At 42.6% G+C, this 11,188-nt stretch overlaps 1 protein-coding gene across 1 annotated transcript in view; it reads left to right on the top strand.

Annotated features, from left to right (window-relative positions):
• Nucleotides 1-7,048: 7,048 nt before the first annotated feature.
• clpb (caseinolytic mitochondrial matrix peptidase chaperone subunit B) overlaps nucleotides 7,049-11,188 on the top strand; it is a 60,221-nt gene continuing 56,081 nt past the window's right edge. The window contains exons 1-2 of the mRNA XM_037678036.1: nucleotides 7,049-7,631; nucleotides 8,343-8,394. Coding sequence (XP_037533964.1) covers nucleotides 7,205-7,631; nucleotides 8,343-8,394 — 479 coding nt within the window. The 5' untranslated portion in view covers nucleotides 7,049-7,204. The remainder of the gene's footprint in view (nucleotides 7,632-8,342; nucleotides 8,395-11,188) is intronic.

Below are 11,188 nucleotides of genomic sequence, written 5' to 3'. Positions count from 1 at the left end.
CCCAGACTGGACTTGGGTGAAAACAATACAAGAGGCTCAGTTGTCAGGTTGGGCGCTGGCTGCTGTAATGGTGAAAATAAAATGCTGCGACATACTACGAGTGTTCGTTCTAAATAAAATCCTTTCAGGTTGTCAAAAAGAGGTAATTGGCCCGAACTGATGAAAAATGAAATGAGCTCATAAATCATTTAAGAAAAAATTTAATACAGAAAAATAGAAACATTCGAAAATTTGTGTGATGTTTGCAAGAGTAAACATAGAGAATAGGTGGCGTGGCCCTTAGTAGGAGTGTTGTTTGATTTTACTGTCCACAAAGACAGTTGCTAAGAGATAGACTTGGACTGGTAGTAAGATGACCAAGATCTGGCTACATCTTACAAAAGAACATTTCACAACTCTTTCTTACATTAATGGGCACTAAAATAAACTTGCTTGTTCTTTTTAAACCATCCATTATCTTTACCCACTTCTTCCTTTCCGGGTTGCGGGGGTCACTGGTGCCCATATCCAGCAGTCACTGTTGAGAGGTGGGGGACACCCTGGACAGGTCTCCAGCCCAGGGTGTCACAGGTCTAGGGGACAGAGACATTCACTCTCACACACACACCTAGGGACAATTCAGAGTTACCAATCTGCCTAACATGCATGTTTCTGGTCTGTGGAAGGAAGCCTGAGTACACGGAGAAAACCGACACATGCATGGAGAGAACAAGCAAACTCTACCCAGCAAGGTCCAGGACTCGATCCAGTGACCTTCTCGCTGACAGGCTACAGCCCTACCAACTGCTCCACCATGCCGCCCTCTTTTTAAACCATCATCTGGACACTACCTGTTTGCAAGGACTTTGTCTTCTGGAATGTCTTTGAGACATGTGAATAATTGTGTTCAGACTGTCAATGACACCTCACAACTACTCTCACAGCATTTCTGCACACGAGCCGACGTGTGGTGGTCCTGTGGAGGTATAACGCTTCGTTTTACCCTACAGTTACATTCTCTCTGTTACAGTTGGTAATGCCATTTTCGGTGATATTTCCAGATCACCAGACTCAGCAGACGAGTGCTCATGCACTAAGAGAGGTGCTCCTCAAGGTGCTTTTGACAGTCCTCTCTACACTGATAAATTGACAGTTCCAAAGGAGCGTACGTGATGAAATAATTCTGCATGGAATCTTAACCATGGCAGATGAACTGGTTTAAACGTCATTAACGGGAATGTTTGAATTGTGGTTTGAAAAATGTCATAACCTTTGTTTGTCATAACCAGATAAGGGATGAGGATTGAGAGATTGCAATAGATGAAAATTCATGTTCATGGCCAGTCTGAAATTGAAACTACATTTAAATGAATGATTTATGTGAGTAATTTGCATGTTCCTGCACAGATAAGCAAATATTTTGATGTTTGTGTTATGCATGACTGATAATCAACATAAAAGGGAAATAAATGTTGGACAAATTTGTACATTGTTTTCAATGCTTAAATGTAGAAGGACGCAAACTGTGTGAAATGGATGTGACATAGATACAAGTATTTATGACTCTTTGACTAAGTTAAGAATTGTCATGTAAGAAGTTGGTTTCATTCTACACCAGAGGACTGGAAGTTCCCACAAACACCCTGGAGCAAGAGGTGGATCAATTCTTCAGATACCAGACGTTTAAAGATGAAGATTGCATGATACCCCTTAAGGTAGAATGTCGAAGGGCAACTGCTGGAAAAGTACAACATTTATTTTTAGTTACTTTGGGGAAAGTTTTTTTTTTTCATTCATTCAACCTTTATACAGGTTAGTCTCACTGAGTCACGAGGACTCATTTTCAAGAGAGACCTGTTTTAACCTGACAAAATATAACATACAGACAACAATACTTCAACACAAAGCAATTAAAAATCAAATAAAAAAACAGTCAAATCAAGAAAAAACAAAGTAAAATACTAAAAACAAAAACATACGTATTTGCTTAGAATTTTCTATTGACCTTATCAAATGTTTAAAATCTCTTACTCCCTGCGCCATCACTCCCCTCTTTGTAAGGGTGCAGAGGTTAGAGAAGGTGAGCCTGTGATCGGAAGATCGCTGGTTCAACCCCATGGACCAACATCAAAATGTGGGTGGGAACGGTAAAGCACCCGTCTCTACCTTCATTTGCACCACTAATGGCAGCTCTCTGCTCCACACAGAGGGCTGTGGTAGCTCGGTGGTCTATGGCTGCGTCAGGAAGAGCATCCGGTGTAAAAACAATTGCCAAGTCTTCGCGTGCGATAGATTGCCGTCGTGACACCTGAAGAAGGAAGCAGTCAAAAGAAGAAGTGTAAAACTAAACCGTCTGATTAATGTGATTTTGGGGTGGCTGAGTAGTTAGAGCAGTCGTCCTCCAGTGGGAGAGTTGGGGGTTCGGTTCCACCAGCAGTCACATGTTGAAGTGTCCCTGGGCAAGACACTGAACCCCTCATTGCTTCAGATGTGTGTCCCATCAGTGTTTGAATGTGATCCAAAGCACAGATTAGATATAGCACAGATATATTCCAGGAAACAGGAGCGGAGTAGGAGAAGGCCCTTTTGCCTAGTTCAGTCCGCACTGAGGGAACACTGCAGGTAATAATGTCCTGTGTGAGTGCAGCTACAGCGTGCGCTCTCAGATACTCCGGGTACTCCGGTTTCCTCCCACAGACCAAGGCTGATTGATAACTCTAAATTGTCCCTAGGTGTGAGTGAGAGAGTGAATGGTTGTTTGTCTCATTTGTCTCTGTGTCCCTGTGATGGACTGCGACCTGTCCAGGGTGTACCCCGTCCCTCGCACTGTGACTGCTGGATGTGGGCATCGGCGACCCCCGTGACCCAAAAAGGAAGAAGCGGGTAAAAGATAATGGATGGATGGAAAATATATATATATGAATCAAAACCGCTAGTAGTAATTAATGTCCTACAAATCTGGTCACTTTTGGCCTTTTTTGTTTAAAATCGTTAACTCCAAGCAGCACCCAGACTTCTACATTGCCTCTCAGAGCCAGTGAAAATACATTGTCACAACAGATGTGTCTTTTGGGGGAAATTAATGTCACATGTCTGACAGCAAACCCACAGTGACAACTCTGAAATATGCCAGTGGATTTATGATGGTAGAGTATGCTGTTCTCTATGAGTCATGTTGACTTAAGCACAGTAGTACTAGTACATCACATACCCATTAAATAAAGTACAAGTATACTGCACTGAAGTGTAAGGGCATGCTTTTTTTTTCTTAAATCATTGTGTATTCTGTGACAAATATAAAATATAAATCAATATAACCTTGAATGTCTGAAAAATCTATCCAAAGTATCCATGAATCCATCCATCTACTTTCTTTACTGATTTGTTCTTATTTTGTGTCGTCAGACCTGGTACCTGTCTTCAGCGGGGTACATCCTGGACAGGTGACCAGTCCATCACAAGTTCACAAGATACGATAAGATAGAACATTATTGATCCCGCAGGTGTTATTTTTACTAAACAAGTGTTGTTCTTATCCTAAATTATTTCCTAATGCTTTCAGTGTAAATGAGTGTTTGTTAATGTCTTGCAGCATCACTTCTCTACAGGAAATGAGAATGTAAACGACAGAAGCAAGCTGATAAAGTTATCTCAGGGTCACCATCAGGTTTTGATTGCAGGAAGTGATGAACTGGGTTTCCTCAGGTTTACACTCCGTCTTTGGCCTTTATAATGTGTATAATGTAAGGATGCATTGTTGATTTTCTGTTACAAGACAAAAGGTATGACGCAAAATTCTGATGTGTGACTTTGCTCTTTTTACGAAATAAAAGTGCAATATTTCAGATTATGTTTCACTGTAGAGGTTTGAACATTCCTGAAACTTTGAGTTATATTACATATTAATTATATTGTATTTTGCTCATATTATATATTGCTTAGTCTTTCCATAACTGGCTGAGGTCGCTGAGGTAGTTAAAAAGCTCTGCGGCGGCAGGGCTCCGGGGGTGGATGAGATTCACCCTGATTTCCTTAAGGCTCTGGATGTTTGTTGTTGGGCTGTCTTGGTTGACACGCCTTTGTAACATTGCGTGGACATCAGGGGCAGTGCCACTGGATTGGCAGACTGGGGTGGTGGTTCCCCTTTTCAAAAAGGGGGACTGGAGGGTGTGCTCCAATTATAGGGGCATCACTCTCCTCAGCCTCCCTGGTAAGGTCTATTCAGGGGTACTGGAGAAGCGAGTCCGATCATTGGTCAAACCTCAGATCCAGGAGGAACAATGCAGGTTCTGTCCTGGCTGTAGAACACTGGATCAGCTCTTTACCCTCACTGGGGTCCTCGAGGGGTCATGGGAGTTTGCCCATCTAGTCTACATGTTTTGTGGGCTTGGAGAAGGCATTCAACCGTGTTCCTCGGAGTAAACTGTGGGGGTGCTCCATGAGTATGGGATTGGGGGCCCGTTGTTAAGGCCTGCTCAGTCCCTATACAAGTGGTGCAAGAGTTTGGTTCACATTGCCGGCAGTAAGTCTGACCCCTTCAGAGTGGGAGATGGTCGAACTCCTCCAGGGCTGCTCATTGTCACCGACTCTGTTCATAACTTTTATGGACAGAATTTCTCGGTGCAGCCAGCGGGTGGAAGGTTTCCGGTTCGGTGGTCTCAGGATTCCACCTCTGCTCTTTGCAGATGAAGTGGTCCTGTTGGCGTCATTGTGCTGTGATCTTCAGCTCTCACTGGAACAGTTCACAGCTGAGTGTGAAGTATCTGGGATGAGAATCAGCACCTCCAAATCTGAGGCCATGGTCCTCAGTCGGAAAAGGGTGGATTGCTTTCTTCAGGTCGAGGGTGAGGTTCTGCCTCAAGTGGAGGAGTTCAAGTATCTCGGGGTTTTGTTCACGAGTGAGGGAAGAATGGAGCATGAGGTTGACAGATGGATTGATGCAGCATCTGCAGTATTGTGGACTCTGTGCTGATCCATTGTGGTGAACAGACAGCTGAGGCAAAGCTCTCTGTTTACTATCGGTCTATGTTCCTACCTTCACCTATGGTCACAAACTCTGTGGGTAATGACCGAAAGAATGAGATCGCAGATACAGGTGGTTGAAATGAGTTTCCTCCACAAGGTAGATGGACTCTCCCTTAGAGAAAGGGTGAGAAGTTCAGTTATCCGAGAGAGACTTGGAGTAAAAACTGTTGCTCCTCCACATCGAGAGGAACCAGTTGAGGTGGTTTGGGCATCTGGTAAGGATGCTTCCTGGGTGCCTCCCTAGGGAGGTGCTTCGGGCATGTCCGACTGAGAGGAGACCTCGGGGAAGACCCAGGACACACTGGAGAGACTATGTCTCTCAGTTGGCCTGGGATCACTTTGGGGTCCTCCCAGAAGAGGTGGAAGAGGTGGCTGTGAAAAAAGATGTCTGGACCTCCCTGCTCAAGCTGCTGCCCCCGTGACCTGACTTGAGAACAAGCAGAAGATGATGGATGGATGGATTATTCTAAAGGATATGGTTGCAAGAAAACAAACCTGACATAATATTTACTGAGTAGGTACACTGAAAAAAAAGATAGATGGGCGTTGTTTGAACTTGTAACCTGTAACCTGCCTCTGCTGCTGGAGATACACCAGCTCTGTGACCCTGTATGGAAAAGCAGTTTAAGAGGATGAATGGATAGATGGGTATTATTTGATTTACAGTTATTTTGAATCTAATGTTTTTAGTTAATTTTAACAGTTTGCTATAGTGTGATAAAACAAAACAAAAAAAACCTTCTAATTAAAATACAACTTAACTGCATTAAAAGTACTGTTTCTTTTATTGATTAAAGACTGTCCCAATGGGCTTTTCCTTAGTACACACGTGTGTTAGGCCAGGGGCTCTTCCATGAACAAACAGAATTATTTCGCTCCTTGTGTTTTTCCATCCATCCATCCATCCATTATCTTTACCCGTTTATTCCATTTTTGGGTCACGGGGGTCGCTGGTGCCCATGTCCAGCAATCACTGTGCGAGGGGCGGGGTACACCCTGGACGGGTCGCAAGTCCATCACAGGGCCACATAGAGACAAACGAGACAAACAACCATTCACTCTCTCACTCACACCTAGGGACAATTTAGAGTTACCAATCAGCCTAACATGCATGTTTTTGGTCTGTGGGAGGAAACCGGAGCACCCGGAGAAAACCCACGCATGCACGGAGAGAACATGCAAACTCCACCCAGAAAGGCCCCTGGACCGGGGTTTGAACCAAGGACCTTCTCGCTGAGAGGCAGCAGCTCTACCAGTTGCGCCACCGTGCTCCTTGTGTTTTTGAGAGACTCAAACTGTTTATACCCATGGAAAAGCTTGAACAAATTATTACTTTTTAAACACACACACCGTCGAGTTAATAGGAATCAGCTGGCATATTATTAAACCTAACATTTCATTCATAGAGCAGAATAACAAAAAAATACATAAAATAAATTAAAGTAATTTGATACCATTGTTTGAGTTTACTCAGAATTGTATAGTGCTCATTCATATTTTATGAGGAAAACAGTGCTTTGTGTGAAAATTTAGATTATTTGCGTTCCATTTTCTTTTTTGAAGCTTACTTTTATGCATTTAACCTCTAACCCATGTCTTTGTGCCATCTGGTGGCCATGATGCATAAGTGCATGTACTTTTACCAAACAGCTTAAAACATCACATTTGTGTAAGTTATTTAGAGAGCAGTTGTTGGAGTGGACAAAAGAGAAACCCACTGAAAATCTAAATATCCCTCTCTCTGTTGTTTGGAGATAATGAAAGGGATGTAAAGAAAAAGCTTTCTGCTAAAAAGAAACTTCTACTTGGTCTATTCATTTAGCTATCATATTCAGTCAACACACGTATATAAAAGATAATTTTAGTCGGGTTATCTACAAAGAAGCAGCTTTTAAACGTTGGACAAGTTAGGCTTTTGTTTAGGTCTTCAACTAATAAGTAAAAAAACTGGCACCTTTCGGCCAGTTACACAGATAGAACTCTCTTTCCCAGAATGCATCGCGGGTTCTAGTGACGTCCACGCTCCGACGATTATTTTTGTCCTGATGTGTTTAACGTGCTGCCGGTGAACTGGGGGATCTGGGGTCTTTACACCTTGAACTGAGACGCTGTGCTGGACTCCCTGGATATATTGTTCTTCTGGGATTAGCGTCGGACTGAGAGTTTCGTCCACCTTCCCGTTTTCCGCGAGTTTATCGCCATGTTGTCATCTGTTCCTACCAGGCTACTAACGCGAAGGTCGCGCAGCCTGTCACCGTGCAGTCGCGTGCTCCAGACCAGCGGCGCCACAAGAAGTCCGAGCATCCGCGACTCACCGGCGGAGACGAACCGCCACCCCGTCATTTCCACGTCCCGGGTGTCCAGGAGGGGGATTCTGTCGGAGGAGACCTCGGGCTCGAGTGTAAACCCATCGGTGCAGTATCACCACCTCGCCCCAAGATGGCTGTCGAACCTGGAGAACCGCCGCAGCTCGTGGGCCGCTTTGGCCAGCAGGGGGCGCAACAACAACCAGTACTGGGAGGACGGGGGTCGAGGCGGAGCAGCTGGCCGCGCAGGGCTCGCCTCTGCCGGGGTGCTGTCGGCAGCAGCGCTGGCCTTCTGTCTGAGAAAAGACTCCGATAACAAAGGTACACTGAATAATCCTGAAAATAATCTGACGAGTTTGCGTCCTCTGGAAGTCAGAATAAAATCTCTGTGGTGTTTTAAATGTGGGGAGGGCTTAATGGTGTTTTAGAGGAGTGGTGGCGCAGAGGTTAGAGAAGGTGGGCATGTGATCGGAAGGTCGCAGGTTCAACTCCCCGGACCTACAACAAAATGTGGGTAGAAAACATGAAACGCCCACACCTGCCTCCACCCCAGGGCCCCTGAGCAAGGCCCTAACCCCCCAGCTGCTCCCAAACAGACCCGAAAATGTGAAAATGAGTCCTCGTGACTCAGTGAGACTGCCTGTATAAATAAAGGTTAAGTAAAAAATAATAAGCATTTTTCTAATGACTGTTTTATGTTTAGTTTTAGGTCTTTATATGATTTTAATACTTTTGTCAGCTCACATTTTTTATTTGCTTCACTCCAACTGAATGATTTTTAAATTATTTTTGTCTTTTTGTTGTTTTGTTCGTCGTGTATACAAAAATGTTCTTACTTTAGAAAATGCTGTAAATTTGTAACATTAATATAGAAACCATAGAAATTAACCATAAGCGTGATTTAAAATTTGCCTAAAAAGTAACAAACAAAACCCACTGTGGATTATATACATGTACTTGACTCTGTAGTTATCATTTTTGTGTTTTATTCGTAAGTGACTTTGTGTGTGTGTGTATCTTTGACATGCCAAGGTGATGCTCTTCTGGAGGCAGCAAGGACAAGTAACCCAGAGGATGTGACCAGGTACCACACACGAACACTCTCCAGCATCTAACGTTTGATTTATGAGATATAAAAAGATTGCTGTAGCTATTCATGGATTAAACCACAATTAGCTCAACAGGTTGTTGAATCAATCAACCTTTATTTATACAGGTAAATCCCATTGAGCCTCGAGGAATGTCAAATCTGAGAAAATACATTTCTTATATGATGAGGTCTGTCTTTAATATTTATTGCAACATGTCGACCATTAAATAAATCATTAAATTAAATTTACAATAGCGAGCATCTTAAAAGCTTATGTTTAGTTTTGTTGTATGAAGTATTAATTATTGTACAAGTATTTATAGACCTCACTATATGTTCTACACTTTTTATTAGTTGGGATGCTGAGCACTCCCTTCACACAGAGAAAAATAACTAGTTCTGTAAAGCATGTTTAAAAAAAAAACAACTTAGTAAAGCCAGCGCGGACCTAAAGCCATTAATATTCATTTTGTTTTGGGTTATGAAGGAGAGATGCAGCGCAAATACCAAATTTATCATCTATTTCAATACGTTCTCACTAAGATCAAAGCAATTTTTTTAAAGGTTTAAGGAAAAAACACAAACTTAGTGAAACAGGAGTTGTGTTTTTATCTTTTTTTTATTTTCTAAAAAAAAAAAATGGCTGCAGTTATTAATGATTTTAGTTTCAGTTTAGTAAAAATACAGTGTAACCCCTCGATTATCGCGGGGGTTTCATTCCAAACACTCCTGTGATAGGTGAGAAACCGCCAAGTAGGAACGCTATATTTATTTTAGTATTTTTATATGTTTTAATGCTTTATAAACCCTTCCCACACTCTTGCAATGTTCTTAACTCCTAAACCATCATTGTAACAACATACATGTATGTGCTGTACAGTACTGCAACATTTTACTCACCCGCTCTGCAGAACAGCAGCTCTGTTCGGGTCGGGCTCGGTTCTGGTTCTGCAGACCTACCCTGCAGCATGAAGCCCACCGCCTCGTCCAGGTTCATGCGCACGTGGATAATTCAGCTTAAGGATTATTTGCAACTTACCTGCAAGTTCTTTAAGCTTAATAGATAATGTAGATTTGCGTTGCAAAACTTTTCCTCCGTTTCAGCAAAAAGCAGCCCCCAGAAGCACTGTTGGCTTCTGGGTAGTGTAGTTCTTTTGACTGACATTACAGTGTAGGCGTATTGAAAGAAAACTACAAAATGGTGGCGCCTATTCAAAGTTTTTTTTTTTTTTTATTAACTTTTTATCGGCGGCCATGGCTGAGTGGTTAGAGCAGTTGTTCTCCATTGCAAGAGTTGGAGGTTCAAGTCCACCAGCAGTCACATGCTGAAGTGGCCCTGGACAAGATGCTGAACCCCTCATAGCCTCAGAGGTGTGTCCCACCAGTGTATGAATAAGCACTGATTAGTTTTTGTATATAGTAGAGTGCTATCTGAACGGGTAAATGAGGCACAGATTGTGTTGTAAAATGCTTTGAGTATGTTGGTAAGATAGAAAGGTGCTACACAAGTACAGTCCATATACCATGATCCTGTACTGTCCCAATCACGTGAGTAACATTTAAATTGACAATCGTTGAAAAGGCGCGAAAGAGCGAGTCTACGAAAGTCAAACTGCGAAGGACTACTGTAAAATCATTTGGAGCACATAAATGTTACCTTCCTGTGTGTAATATTTGAAAATGGGCATGTGTTCGTCACCTTCATCCTGTGTGGACACAAATGCTGTTTGGACAGTTTCCAGAACAGGAGGTCTCGTTCACTGCTGGGATCACGTGCAGCTGTAGTTCTGTCAGTAACCACTGGATGGAGCAAGAGGCCCGCATGTGTCTGTGCAGAGGCTCTCATGAATATAAAGTTGTAAGATTTTACTTTCTTCCCCACTGCATGAGCTTCAACACCAGCTCTGAGGTGGAGCTTTAACTTAGACATGATTGTTTTGTAACTGTGCCACACGCTGAGAGCCGTGTCACCAAAACGGGTCGCTTATGTGCGGAGTGTGCTTGTTTTTTTTTAAAAGGGTGATTTTCCTGATTCAAACTCTTCATGTCAACGTGTTTTTTTTTTGTTTTTTTTACTTCGATGTAACCGTAAAGATGTGTTCATCTCTTTTGAATCGTTGTACTTTTTGCACACGCTTTGGCTGTAGGCCTTCGGTTCACATGCTTGAGCGTTGGCGTATGCACGTCTCCATTTGCAGGCTTGAGTTACCTGTCCACATGTGGCAGATGGTGTGGGTGAGAGTGCAGTGACACAGCAGGTCATAGGTGTGTTAAGTGCTTTAGTTGAGTTCTCCGAGGTGCTGGGGTGTGTCTGCTGAGAGGTGGTCCATGAAAGGACATGTCATAAAATAAAGGAAACACTTTCCATTTCTCTTATTGTTGTTGATTTTGTGTGACTCATACGTTATAAAAGATCCTAAGGAGCCAGGAATTCTTGTAATATTTTAATGTGATCTCAAACAAAAGTTTCTGAAGTTCATTCATTTTTTTGGTCAGTCCTTCCTTATGACAGCGTGTTGTGTTCTTAAAAACATGAAAAAAGTGGAAGACACAAAAGGAAGTGTCAGGTCTAAAACAACAATCTCCAGAGAGGCATGTTGTTCGTTTAGCGTTTTTGACAGCACAGCCTTGTAGATACCACAAGTCATTAAAATCAAAGTTATCGTGTGCTTCACACGTCTGTAGCTTCAAGACTGCAGTAAAGTTGTACCTCAAATTTAATCTAAAAAAGTTAAATCTGGTCCTCTGGACATTCAAAAAAACAAAACAAAGCAAATCAACAAAAAAA

The sequence above is a fragment of the Nematolebias whitei genome, chromosome 6 (assembly GCF_014905685.2).
Source record: "Nematolebias whitei isolate Nwh7 chromosome 6, NemWhi1, whole genome shotgun sequence".
In the NCBI taxonomy this organism is placed as follows: Eukaryota; Metazoa; Chordata; class Actinopteri; order Cyprinodontiformes; family Rivulidae; genus Nematolebias; species Nematolebias whitei.
Note: the sequence above shows the minus strand (reverse complement) of the source record. Positions and strands in the feature narration are given on the sequence as shown.